The sequence below is a fragment of the Cebus imitator genome, unplaced genomic scaffold, assembly GCF_001604975.1.
Source record: "Cebus imitator isolate Cc_AM_T3 unplaced genomic scaffold, Cebus_imitator-1.0 Scaffold156, whole genome shotgun sequence".
Classification (NCBI taxonomy): domain Eukaryota; kingdom Metazoa; phylum Chordata; class Mammalia; order Primates; family Cebidae; genus Cebus; species Cebus imitator.
Window position 1 is genome coordinate 3,085,156 of NW_016107471.1, and position 13,403 is coordinate 3,098,558.

Genomic DNA, 13,403 nt, shown 5'->3' on the forward strand with positions numbered 1-13,403 from the left:
AAGGAGGGAACATTTCTCTCCCTATGCGTCTTTCCATTGACATTGGGACCAACCTTAGGCTAAGAGCTGAAATCCTCTCTCCTTCAAGCTAAGTTGCCTCCAAGCTCTCCAACACGACCTCCACCCGCCCCATTTAGGCTCACACACCCTGTGCGTAAGAGATCGCCCGTGTGTTTGTGGCAACCAAATCTGCAGCAGTGGCCAAACCTGTTCTTCCTCTCCCAGGCTCAGAACTCTCTCCAGCTGACCGGACTTACGCCTGGCAGCTCTTGGCACACGCAGCGCTATGGCTGAGACTCAGCTGTGCCAGGCGCCGCCAGGCAGCAGCGGGGCAAGCGACCACCTCCCTCTCGGCCTCCTTTCCCCGGCTTCCCCTCCCAGGCCGCACTGTAGCTACTCCTTTGGGCTGTCTTCCAGCCGTCGCCTTTGGGTCCCGGGGGCTTTCCAGAGTGAAATCGAAGGTGAAGGAAACAAGAGGGCGGGAGACGGGTAGGAGGAGCTTCCAGGCCGGGGAGGGTGGGAGGCGCCTCCAGCCTGTGGGGCAGGGTGGGCGGAGCATTCCGGGAGGATCTGGGTGGAGAAAGGGGCTGGGCCAAGCCGGGATGGTGGGTTGGTCACGCAGGCGCGGGGGGCCGCGTCGGGATCCCCACGCGGGAGCTTCTGGAGTCTCCAGCCACCGCTTCTCACTTCATTGGAGAAGGGAGCTGGGGTTGGGGCCGGGAGGGAGCTAATAAACAGTGAATGTGTAGCAGCCGCCTTGGCGGCTGGAGTCCGCCCGAGCGACACAGGAGCAGTGCGCCCGGGAGGCGGCGAGGGGAGGCGGTTCGCCTCGTCCCTCCCACCCGCGCCTCTTTCTCTCTCTTCCTGCAGCTGGTCCCAGAGCCCGGCTCGGTCTGGTCCCTCTGCCCCATCTCGCACCCTTCCACCTCCTCCGAGTCCCAGTCCTCACCTAGGACGCCCCAAACTGCCATGGGTTAGGGTGGGGACCGCGACCCGCGCGAGAGACCAGCCCTGCGCTTCCGCCGGGGGACGCGGAGCCCGAACGCCGCTCGCCTCTCGCGGGCGCCGGGTATGGGGAGTGCGGTGTGAGCCCGCACCCGGGGAGGACGCAGGAGCTGCGGAGCCGGGCGCGAGGAGGAGGAGAGGAGTCGTGGAGTGGAAGGACCCGAGGGAGGGAGGGTGGGGAAGCGAGAGAAAAGTGAAGCTGGGAGGAGAAGGCGGCGGAAGGTGGGGATTGATGCTTCTGTTTTTTGTTGCCGCTGCTGCCCTCGCGCTGGGAGCCGAGCCGGAGGGAAGGCGGTGGAGAGATGATTGCAGAGTTGGTGAGCAGCGCTCTGGGGCTCGCCTTGTATCTCAACACCCTGAGTGCGGATTTCTGCTATGATGACAGGTAAGGGGCCGAGAGGAAGGGGCGACGGGCTGCAGGGGGCACACTCCGAGGTGGCTCAGAAGCTTCCCGCTTTAAGGCTCGAAGTGCGTTTTGGAGGAACTGGTTCAGCACCTGACGGTTCAGGCGACACGTAAACATTAACACCTAAAGCAGACACCGGGGACGTGAGCGCGCCGGGCGGGCCGAGGGAGTTTCCGCTCTTAGTTTGCAGCAGGTTCTCTCCTTTGCTTCTCGGCTGTTGGCAGACGCTTGAGTTTCTTAGCGGAAATCCCGGCAATTTGGGAAACTGTTTAATGAACATATTAAATAAAAAAAGTCTTAGGTATTCCATGTTGCAACAAAAGCCCATTAAATGATTTTACATCTGGGTTAGGAGGAAGCCACTCCTGGATCCCTGATAGATCCTCCCCGTTCAGTTTCCTTTTATTGATGGGACACTTTTATTTCCCGAAGTTAAAACACACATTTGATAGTTGCCAAAATTGTGGAAAGAGATCGTTCTCTGCTTTAACTTTCCCTTTTAATGTGTACAGACTTTTACTTTGAGCCAAAATAATGCTGCTGATGGTCTCTCCCGCCTCCCTAGCCTCCTTCACCCATTCGTGGGACAGCACTTTATAAAAGCTTCGGCTTTCATTTCTGTTTGGGACTTGTACATTAGACGTTAGTGATTCTTTTGTACTAATTGGAGAAGACGCCCTAGAGACTGAAGTTGTCTTCTGCATTTAGGCTAGTTTGGGTGGCTAATGAGACCTGAACTGTATTGTCAAAGAAACTGCATCGATTTCTGGAAAATGTCACAGTTGTATTGGTGTCTCTACCCATATTTTAAACGTTATTATTGTTTAGAAACTGATGAAAAGCTCCTATATCCATTAGGGAAAATTGCAATTTGTGTCTTTCCGGTGCCTTAATCTGATTACAATTAAAACAGATGCATAATTAAAATATATTAGGGATAACAGCACGCCTGGCCAAACTTATTAACCGTCCTGGGGTGTTTCATGCTCCATTGAAATTAAACCATCCAAAAAGTGAGCACAGATTTACTTTGACAGCTTTTCAGCAGCCTCTCTGGGCTATGGAAAGTGAATGGATCCCCAGGGTTAGGGCGAGGCAGTGAATGAACTTAAGCAAAGTGGTTGATAGTGAGGGGAGGCGAAGACAGAATCTTCTCCTGGTCGTAATTAGCCACATTCTGTACTCTCTGGCGTGCCCATTTTCCTGCTAAAAGGAGGTTCACGTCTCTTTTAAGAAATCATCTGATAATAGGTACCAGAACATCCAGCAAACCCGTCTTAATGCATTTTATGTAGAGCCTATCAGAGGCTAGTTGATAGAGAGCCACTGTTAGACATACATTTTTTAACTTTTATGCAGCATACTGATTTTAGCAACTACACAACATGCGCTGAGAAATGGTCTGTAGGAGCGAGGTGAACTTCTGTTCTCTCCAATTTTGTGTAATGGTGCACCTGCTATTTCCTGCATATTGGTGGGAAAAGCCCTTGCTTCTAAAGATGGGTGACTTTTTACTAAAACCAGCTCAGGGGTCAGTATGGGCAGTTACTGGCTCTCTTGGGGGCGATTTGAAGAGTAAGCATTTAAACCAAGAATAAAGAGTTTATTTAAAAAAAGAAACTTAACTATAGTAATGCAACCTGTTGTAGAAACTGTGATAAATCAAGTGTTCCTATTATATGCCTTTGTTAATTGCTATCTAATCGTTAAGAAAGTACATATCAGTAGAACCATTCTTTAAAAATCAAAGCTGAATTTGGATATACATTTTTCTATAGGTCTAATTGTTCTTTGCTCTTGAGTCATCAGTTAGAAGTGTTAGGACTGGACTTTGTAACTTGAAAGAATGGTGTGAGTGTAATGATAAATTAGTTGTGCTTTGATGGTTGGCAGTTGTAAGTTTTTCAGATGCAATAGGTTAGAGTGTTAAAATTTGTGACTTCCATCTTGTAGCTACATAGGTAAATTGAGTATGATTATTTGCCCATATCATTTTATTGATAGCATGCTCAATGTGATACATAGTTTATATTGATATAATGTTGAGGACCTATAAGTGTGAATTATATTTTGCTACAAATTGAAAAGTGTATTTTACACTGACTTATTAGCAGAACTCCATATGCAATCACATTCTTAGAATGTGAAATCTTAAGAGTAGCAAACTTTGTTTTTTTATCCTAGAAATTATGAGACACATAAATAGGAGCACTGAACTTATTTGTTGTATGCACAGCCTGTTCAAGTGATTTGTTGCCAAGGTACGCTATAGATTGTGGCTTTTCTGATATATTTTCTAGCTAACTACTGTAACTCACTGTTGTGTGAAGGGGGAGGAGAACTGGGGAGCCAAGTATAAACTGAAGGATGATGATAATTTGTTTATTTCCACTACTCCATTTCAGATGCAAAGATTCATGTTTAAAACGTTGCTTAAACTAGATCTGTGGATTCTGCTGCCCCGCCGGGAACTTTTGTGCAATACAGTTCTATAAGGAGAGGACAATGCTGGAAGTGAAGGGAGCAGGCTTAAGGGAGATGGCTCTTATTCCTGACTTGCTTCACTAAATCATTATTGCTGTGGTACTTCTCAAAGTTATCATTTCTTTTAAATATAGTGATTAAGTTTACTTTATAAACTATATATAATTTCTTTCCGTGTTTGATGTAGCTTGGTTGAAATTAAATGGTAACGTGAAACTTTCTTTCAGCAAAATCAATTTCTCTATGGTAAAATTTAATATTTCACAAGTGTTTCTGTGCTAAACTTAAGAATATGCCTCTGACCTGATGAAACAAACAGTGGAAGAGAAGAATTCGTAGTATCTGATGAAAAACGGTGTATGGTTTCAGCTTCATCCTCACTCCCCTTGCCTTCAATCTAGTATTGAATCTTAAGTTGTGATTAGAGGAAAATTGAAATTAAAAATATGCAGTTTTTTTAAGTGATGTTGTATGATTCTTTAAAGGATATTCTCTTATTTTCTGAAGAAAATTTGGTGTTTAGGTCAGTGGAAAAACTTGCTGACCCAAACTTCTCTGCTTTCTTATATGTTTGTTGAGTTTGACATGACATCATTTTTTCTTATCCTTTTTAATAACACTATTATGAGTTTCTTATGGAGATAACACCATGAGAGGAGTCAGTTTACTTCAAAGCAGACAAAGGTAAACAAACCATAACTGTTCCAAACTTCAGAAGTCTGATTTCCCTTTACACATGTCATCTAATTGGTGACATGCGCTTTTTATACATAGACAAGTAAGTAAGATAATGCAACTTTTACATGCTTTAAATCCTCACATGAGTAAAATAATGTATTAGTTTGTAAAGAACAACAATTTGCATGTTTGGAAGTAGAAAATGTATTGGTGACTCCTCTGAAAATTTTTCTTATTGCCCATTTTGCATGTGTTAAACCCAACTATCATTAATTTTACCTATAGGTCTCTTAGCAGTAATTGTGCAGTAATTTTTTGAAACTTGGAGAAATAACTACAAGGTAGAAATATCTACTATGGAATTAAAAATACATCAAGCTCTTAATAATACACTCCTAGTTAGCTTTTCATTTGTGTATAAATGTAAATCTCAGTTTTTAGAAACAGTTAAATTTTTCTTTATAATGAGTTTGATTAATGTTATTTAAAATGAGGAAATGAAATTTAAGACATATTAACACTTTTTTTTTTTAAAAAGTGCATTCTTTCTAAAGATATTCAACTATTATTTTTGCTTGATCTTTTAATGTTATTGTTAGTTTGGATTTTTGACCTGGTATGATAGGAATCTCTTGTGAAATAATCACTCTGTTAACTTATCTTTAAAAAGTTCTCTCTAATAGACTTGTCTTTGAGCAATCTGACATTGTTATCTTAAGATTCCAATATGTGTAACTACTGAAGGCAGGCCTGGTATTAGTAAAAAGCATGTTTAGGAAGAATTACTATATAATTAAGTAAGAGAGAAGCTCTCTTTGTGTAGGTGATTGTTTTATCAAGTTATTATTATAAGAAACCACTGTGTACAGGAGTATTGTCTTACTCTTCAGTTTCCTTCCCAGTTTGCACTGGAATACAAGTTAAGAGTTTAGAAATTATTTTAGGTGGCATTTCATTTTCTTTCTTTCTTTCTTTTTTTTTTTTTTTTTTCCTAAGCATCTAGATACTGCATAGAGAACAAAGCATTTCATTTTCTAACTAAATTTTGTTGTTTAGACAAATTTATTTGGAAATAGTTCATTTTGGTTCTTTGATTAAGTATATCTCATCAGTAAATTAAAATGAGGTGAAGTCAGTATGAACTGCTTTACCTCCGTTGAGCCTGTCACATGATGTTTATCATAGTAATTGACCCACATACAGGCATTGAATGGACATGTGCAAATGCCGTAGGGAAAATTGCCATCTGTCTCTTAGTTGTTTTCATACACACATATACATGCACGATCATTAATTTACATTTACATTGGTGATTCTATGGCCTGTTTTGTCATTTGCACTTAGTTCTTCAATGCTAATGTGCCCCTATTGTAATACTAAACTCTCTTCTGCTATAATTTTGAAATAGCAACAACCTTTTGGATTCTGCCATGCATTAGGAGCACATTCAGTTTGTCTTTCTAATCGTTTTGTTGCTGCTCAGCACACTGAAAGCAATTTTTAAAAATACCTGTAGTGGTACAGCTGTTTTTCATAGGCTAAAGGTGCATTAGCTCTAAAGCAGGCACCTTTTTAATATTAGGAAAGGACAAAGTTTACCCTTAAGGCCCTCGAAAAATCTGTGGCTGACAAACCTACTTTCTTACAACTTTATTATACGCATCTGAATTTTGTGCCTAAAATTTATTTTACTCATCTAAATTTATTATACTTATCTAAATTTATACTCGAATAAATATTGGTTCTCTCTCAGGAGCATAGTATTGTATCAGCTTTGGATACTTATTTTAATGGCTTCACAAAAGTGACAGGTGTAGCAGCCTCCAAGGAAAGGAACAGTGGGTTATTGAATGTAAAGACCTCTCCTCTATAAATAGCTGACTTCATTTAGGAGCTTAGTTTGTAACAAAAGTGGAGGGATATTTCAGCAGGACTGCATAGCTTCTATTTTTCTTTGGGTGAAAAAGGCATACTATTGTGAATAATTGCTGGTGTAATTGCATACAGTGCTAAATAGTTTCTTTGAAGATATGATTTGTATGTGCTTTTGAGGAATAAACTGTTATATTCCATAATTCGCTGATTATGAATATTACTAGATATGGCCTTCTTTGTCTATGTGGTGCGTAACACAACTACAGCATTGCTCACCTTGTTCACAAGCATCACACCAAACATGGTGCTTTCTTACTTATACTTCAGCAGGTACTGTACAGGGTTTGAATCTGGGAGTCTGATGATAGATCTATAAACATGCTGATAGGTTGACCTTTGGCTGGTGGAATTTCACTTGAATTTGTCTCTTTATTGTTACCTTTTAATTTTTTTACTCGTGCTTATTTTTATTGATACTCATCCTTAAAATTTTTCATTGGGACTCTGTTAGCTTCTTTTCTAAAACATTCACTCCTGAGATTCATGATTGGTACTTTGGCTTGGCCTTATTTTGGGTCTGTCCTTACTGGTGCTTTATTCATGCACGCGGAAGCTTTGGAATGCCTCTTCTAAATGCCTTTCCTACGCTCAGTTGTTTTTCTTCGATGTCTGAATTCTTTGGATTGAGTAGATTTGCCTCAACTGGTCATAGGGATTAAAGATTTTTGCTTCAAAGATTTTTGGCCATATTTTCAAGGCAGTTAATTCCAAAAAGATGCAGCTCTACCAAATTTCTATCGTGCCCTCTTCTCTTTTTTCCCTGTTTACCTTTTCAATCACATTTGTCAGTTTTTTTGATACCCAAGGTTTCTAAAATAAAAGGTATAAATGTTTGTTTCAGTCTTTTAGAAGCATTTTGGGATTGTTTTTTTGGGTTTACCACTTTGACTTTTTTTTTTAATGCAGGTAAATGGGAAACAATTAAGGAAACTTATCTATGTAAACCAGAGAATTTTGAAAAAGGTGGAAGTACTGAAATAATTGTTTTCAGGATTCTACATTAAAAGTTTATATCATTTTTAGAGTAGTTTATTTTATTGAAGGACATTCATAAGTTCCGTTAATTTGAAAAACTAGAGATTAATGTTTTAAAGATGAGATAGAGGTTTTGATTTATGCATGCCTAAAAAATTAATATGGAAAAGAGATGAGAATCGAAAATATGAACTTCGGATTTAGATTCCACTTTTGTGGAATTAAATGAAATTAAATGTGTATTTACTTTCTTCGAAGGTTATTTCTATACCACATGGCTTGAGGGTAGTGCCACTGTATCCATTTTAGACATACCTTAGTATTTGGCAGAGGAGATGCTATTTGCTTATGATGATTCGATATAGGCTTTTGTTTCTTGATTTCTTTGCTGGGGCATTTTGTTATGGTGGAGTGAGACCTGGTATGAAGCGTGGCACAGCATGTAGTTATAGTTAAGGTGACTGTCTAAATTACATGATTTCTGAAATGAAACACACATTAGTACCCTTGGAATAGCAGCTGTATGTTAGGTATTGCTTTGTCTTTGATGATTAATCTTCATTTTTGTGAAATTTATTTTAAAAGTATTCCTCAGGAGCTTTAAGTTAAAAAAAAAACAGGTTTAGTACAGGCATATGATCACAGTTTGTTTAATTAGGAAACTATATAAAAACATTGCCTTGTGGTAAGGAAATTGATTGAGATTTAAAACTGAAAAATTCACGACTTTGGATAATGAAAATGCCATTTTCCTAATTGTGATTCCAGAGATTATTGATTTCCGTAGAAGTAGACAATTTTGACCGTACTAGCCTAGGAATTCTCACTTGACATCATTTAGAAGTATTTTAACTTCAAAGGATGTGTTATTTGCTGAAGAGTGGCCACTGGGGCGCAATATGGCTCTTGACATTTTGAACAGTGTTAAATGATGGGACTGAAGTATTTCAAACAGCTATGTTTCAACATTGTTTAAAAATCCGGTGGGAAGAATGGCAGTCCATATAACCCTGCATACTTGGAATTCTTTGGTTATTAATTCAAAGTGCAGTTCACAAGTTTATTTCTTACATAATAAGTTTTTTTTTTAAGATGAATAAGGCTCATAAAATTTTTACAGCTGTGTCTTATGAAGTTTTGTTTTCTTTTTTTGGTTGCATATATGTGTTCTATAAAGACACTGAAAGGATGCAAACTATTGCCTTGCTTTTTTTTTTGTTTTGACATTAGCCAGTTAGGTCATAGATCTGTATGAAGGTCATTGTTATAAAGCATAGTGTTATTGAGCTTCTATTGTAAACCCAAAATTGTAAAACTAGCCTTCGAGAGAGGCAGATAAATGAAAATACTTTGTGAAAAAGTAAACATCTTGTTTTTGTTAATTTCCAGTTTGTTCCACAATGAAAGCATGTCTACCCGGTTTTATTTTCTGTTAGTTGTGTCTTTTGGATTAAATGGGAGTCAATAAACTCTGAAGTAAGGCTGCTCCAGAGGGAACAAGGACTTACTGGATGTCAGTGTATGTAGAAGTGACATCCCTGCAAATTGTGTCCTCTGTGGGGGGTGCTTTAGGTGGGGGCTATAGAGTTTACATTCATAGGCTTGACTGCTTTTCAGTTTGGGGAGGACACTTGTCATTACAGAACCATTCCGAAGAAGGGGCTTTCAAGGTAGGGTTGACAGCTGTAATTAGCCTATAGTGGTTCCTCTGGGACATTTCTCACAGTTTTGTAAATTGGTTTTTGGCTACTTCTGCCTTCCTATCTTCAGCTTTAAGAAATATAAATACTCAGCATTCTGCCTTCAATTGTAAAATGTCTTAAGGTAGAATAGCTGGGTCCAGATGTTTTGTCAAGTATATTTCCTTTAGAACAAGTTTCTCCTTTCCTGACCCAAATAATTAACTGTACGACTGTTCTCCCAAAGCAATTGAAAAAAATCTCATTTTGACAAAGCAAGCTGCTTATGACAAATTTTCCAACTAAAATTTGCAGAAGAAAAGTTCTCAAATGATGAAGAAGTTTAATCAGGCAAAAAGACATTTTTATTTGCAGAAATAGGCCCTTTAGAAGGAGGCAATTATTTATAGCTGATGGAAAACACTGTTATACCTGAATTCATTTGGTAAACTTCATTTAAAATAGGAAGGTTATTCTTGTTATTCTATTGAAAGAAAAAAAATATGGTACTGAATCATGTCACTGATTTATATTAAAGAAACAAAGTTTTATATGTTAACCCACTCTTACAAAGATATATACTGATTTAACCAAAGAAAATGAATTTGGGATTAATAAAAATCTTTTAAAGACACCAATGTACAGCTTGAAATCAACTATAGTGTACCATGAGTATTTATTTAAAATAACCTATTAAAATGACTACATGGGTGGGCTTGGTGGCTCACGCCTGTAAACCCAGCACTTTTGGAGGCTGAGGTGGGCGGATCACAAGGTCAAGAGATCGAGACCATCCTGGCCAACATGGTGAAACCTTGTCTCTACTAAAAAAAAAATGCAAAAATTAGCTGGGTGTGGTGGTGCGTGTCTGTAATCTCAGCTCCTCAGGAGGCTGAGGCAGGAGAATGGCTTAAACCAGGGAGTCAGTGAGCCAAGATTGCAACATTGCACTCCAGCCTGGTGACAGAGAAACTCCAAAAAAAAAAAAAAAAAAAAAAAAAAAAAAAACAAAAAAAAAAAAAAAAAAAAAAAAAAAAAAAAAATGACCACATTAGGATTGCTTCCTTTCACCTCTATATTTTAGTTTAAATTTACTTTTTTCTTCTTTTGTAAACTGATGTTTTTTGGCTTTTATTCTATATTGAACAGAGGGTGAAATCAGTATTTCAAAACCTCTTATATGTCATCAGCATAAATAATGTACTATTTCTAGGAGAGAATTTTGGTAGCTACTTTTCAATGTGCTCCTGGCATATGTTGAGGATCCCTGGGGCTGGCAAGGAGTTTTAGACCCACTCCTCTGATAACTTGCCTCTCTGCATTCATACGGACAAATCTTTTAACATGCAATGCAAATTCAAATTCCCAGTTTTTTGGCGCTAGAAACATCTCCCTAAAGGGATGCTGAGATGGGCTTCTTCCTGGCTCTCTTTCTATCCATCTATATGTATATGTTTCTATTAATAGATCAGTGCTGCCCAAATTTCAGCCACTGTGGGAAACACATGGACTTGTTAAAAATACAGATTTTGGCCAGGTGGGGTGGCTCACGCCTGTAATCCTGGTACTTTGGGAGGCTAAGGCAGGCGGATCCTGAGGTCAGGAGATTGAGACCATCCTGGCCAACATGGTGAAACCCAAGCTCTACTAAAATACAAACAAATTAGCTGGGCGTGGTGGCACATGCCTATAGTCTGATCTACTCATGTGGCAGATGCAGGGGAATCGCTTGAATCCAGGAGGCAGAGGTTGCAGTGAGCTGAGATCAAGCCATTGCACTCCAGCCTGTACAGAGCAAGACTCAATCTCAAAAAAAAAAAAAAAAAAAAAATGCAGATTTTGCATTACTGTTATTTCCAGCTACAGCAGATGCTGAAAATTCACTGACCACACTTGGGGTAGTAAGGCTGTAGTTCATTTAAATGCATTACAGATAAACGATCTAAATTCCTGGATTAAAAATGGTTGAGGATAAGGTGTCTCTGTTGGATATGAGTTTAGCCAGTTTATTTAATCTATATGTCATTTTTCTTACTTGTTCAACAATGGCATCTTTAAATTGATCCTATGAGATTGAGGTATTCAGATTTTGAAAAGGTGGAGAGCCTGTTGAAATTCATTGAGATGATGTCTATTTAAATAATCTGTCACCATCATATAAAAGAGTGTCATCGTCTTTGTAATATGACTGTGGGGACAGATATCGGATTCTCATTTTGACATATAAACGGATATGCAGTTGCCTAGGGCTTATGCTGGAACAGGTACTGAGGCCTAAACGGAGTCTGTAGAGTCAGTGTCTTTATTGGTTTATGCTTTTGTTGAACAACCCACTTTGAGATTTGGTTTGCATTGCATGACGACTTTACAGACTTCAGGCAAGCAGCAAAAAATGAGTCTAGGGTCTTTTCATTTCCTGATTAGTTAAAATATTAAAATACTTTCCTATAGGAAAGTAGGAAAGATAAAAATTATTAGTGATTATTCCTGGTGACATTCAGGCACCAGGTGATGCTCTTCAGCGAAGGTATCTAAGTAGGTTTATAAATGCTTGGGCCTGTATGACCTTTTAACCTGGTGCACTTAAACCTTAGCCTTAAGGCACCTTGGGGGATTTTTGAATAGGTGAATGCACTATATTTGAACTTTTAAAGTCCTAGTTAATAAAAACCTTTTTAAGGAACTTGTTCTAAAATGAGTTATACTTTTTACTTTTTTTAACAAAATACTATATGTACTGTCTAGTAGAGGCAGGGTTGTGAACAAATGCTGGACCAAGATAAAAGATTACAGTTTTAGTCTTGAAATACGACTATACTAGAAGTACTTGAGCTGTTCAGCGCTCGTGAACTCAGCATTTTAATTGGACAGGAAACGAAAATAATAATAGTAACTGCCAACCACAGAGTGAGACTCCAATGAAGTAATATGATGAACGTTCTCTGTGGTTTTAAAAAGCTGCATGGTTATATACTTAGCTGTGGAGTGGTTGGACCAGAGGCTGAATGACTTGTTTGATCACTGTGCATTGAATACAGTTGTCCTGCCTATCCTTGGGGGATTTATTCCAAAACCCCTAGTAGATGCCTGAAACTGAGGACAGTACCAAACCCTGTGTATAGTATGTTTTTTCTCATATATACATACCTACGATAAAGTTTAATTTACAATATAAAGTAGGCATACTAAGAGATCAATAACAATTACAAAATAGAACAGTCATAAAAAGCAAGACCCACTACTCTTGTGCTTGGAGTTGATATTAAATAAAGATTACTTGAGCACAAGCACTGTGCTACCTTGTCAGTCGATCTGATAACTGAGACAGCTATTAAGTGATTAATGAGCGGGTAGTGTAGACTGCTGGATACACTGGACCAAAGGATGATTCACACCCAGGGTGGGATAGAGGAGGACGGATGGCATGCGATTTCCTCATGCCACTCTAAACAATGTGCCATTTACAACTTATGAATTGTTTATTTCTGGAATTTTCCATTTAATATTGGGCCATAGTTGACCATGGGTAACTGAAACCATGGATAAGGGGGGACTAGTGTATCTCACTCTCATCTCCCCTGAGAACAGAGCTATGCCCTACTTCAATGTTGTTGCTGACTTTTTCACTGGGAGTCTGTGGTTGAGCCCCTGCTATTTGAGCTACTATTGAATGGCCTGCTCCATCCCCCATGCTCCGTTTCTGCGTTTACTCTCTATCCATTCCTGTAGCCAGCAGTTTCCAGTCTCATCACAAAAGCAGTTTTTGTTCTCTTCATTTCTTTTCTGTTGCTTTTCCTATGTTTCTAGTCACTGTACGTGAAGGCTTATTTTGAATAGACATTCTGGCCAATCTGAGTGCTTCTTTCCTTCTGCAAAGTAAACCGACCAATTAGAGTGCATCTGGTATAAATAGTCTTTGGTACTTTGGTTCTGCTTGGCAGAGCATATTGTTACTGGGTACTCATGTTCTCTCTCCTCATTGACGACCCTTTTTCTTTTTGGAGGACGTTCATATTCAGAGTAGTTCTGGCAGCATGGCGATGAGGAAAGCCGTTTGTCAGATGAGCTGCAGTTTTTGCACTGAAGTGTTTGTGTCAATCAGTTGTATATCAAGAATTTGCAATAAGTTTTGTTTAACACAGGTGCATCATCTAGTAAATTAGCCTGGTTGTACATTTTGGGTAACAATTATAAAAAATGTCTTTCAGAGTTTTTCAAACAACAAGGTGGCAAAGAGTAAA

General features: G+C 39.1%; 1 protein-coding gene across 5 annotated transcripts in view; it reads left to right on the forward strand.

Moving 5' to 3' along the window:
• The first annotated feature begins 619 nt into the window (after nucleotides 1-619).
• The window catches only part of TMTC2 (transmembrane O-mannosyltransferase targeting cadherins 2), a 444,836-nt gene continuing 432,052 nt past the window's right edge, over nucleotides 620-13,403 (forward strand). For all 5 annotated transcript variants that reach the window (XM_017543508.2, XM_017543511.2, XM_017543509.2 and 2 more), the window contains exon 1: nucleotides 620-1,390. In XM_017543508.2, coding sequence (XP_017398997.1) covers nucleotides 1,308-1,390 — 83 coding nt within the window. In that variant the 5' untranslated portion in view covers nucleotides 620-1,307. The remainder of the gene's footprint in view (nucleotides 1,391-13,403) is intronic.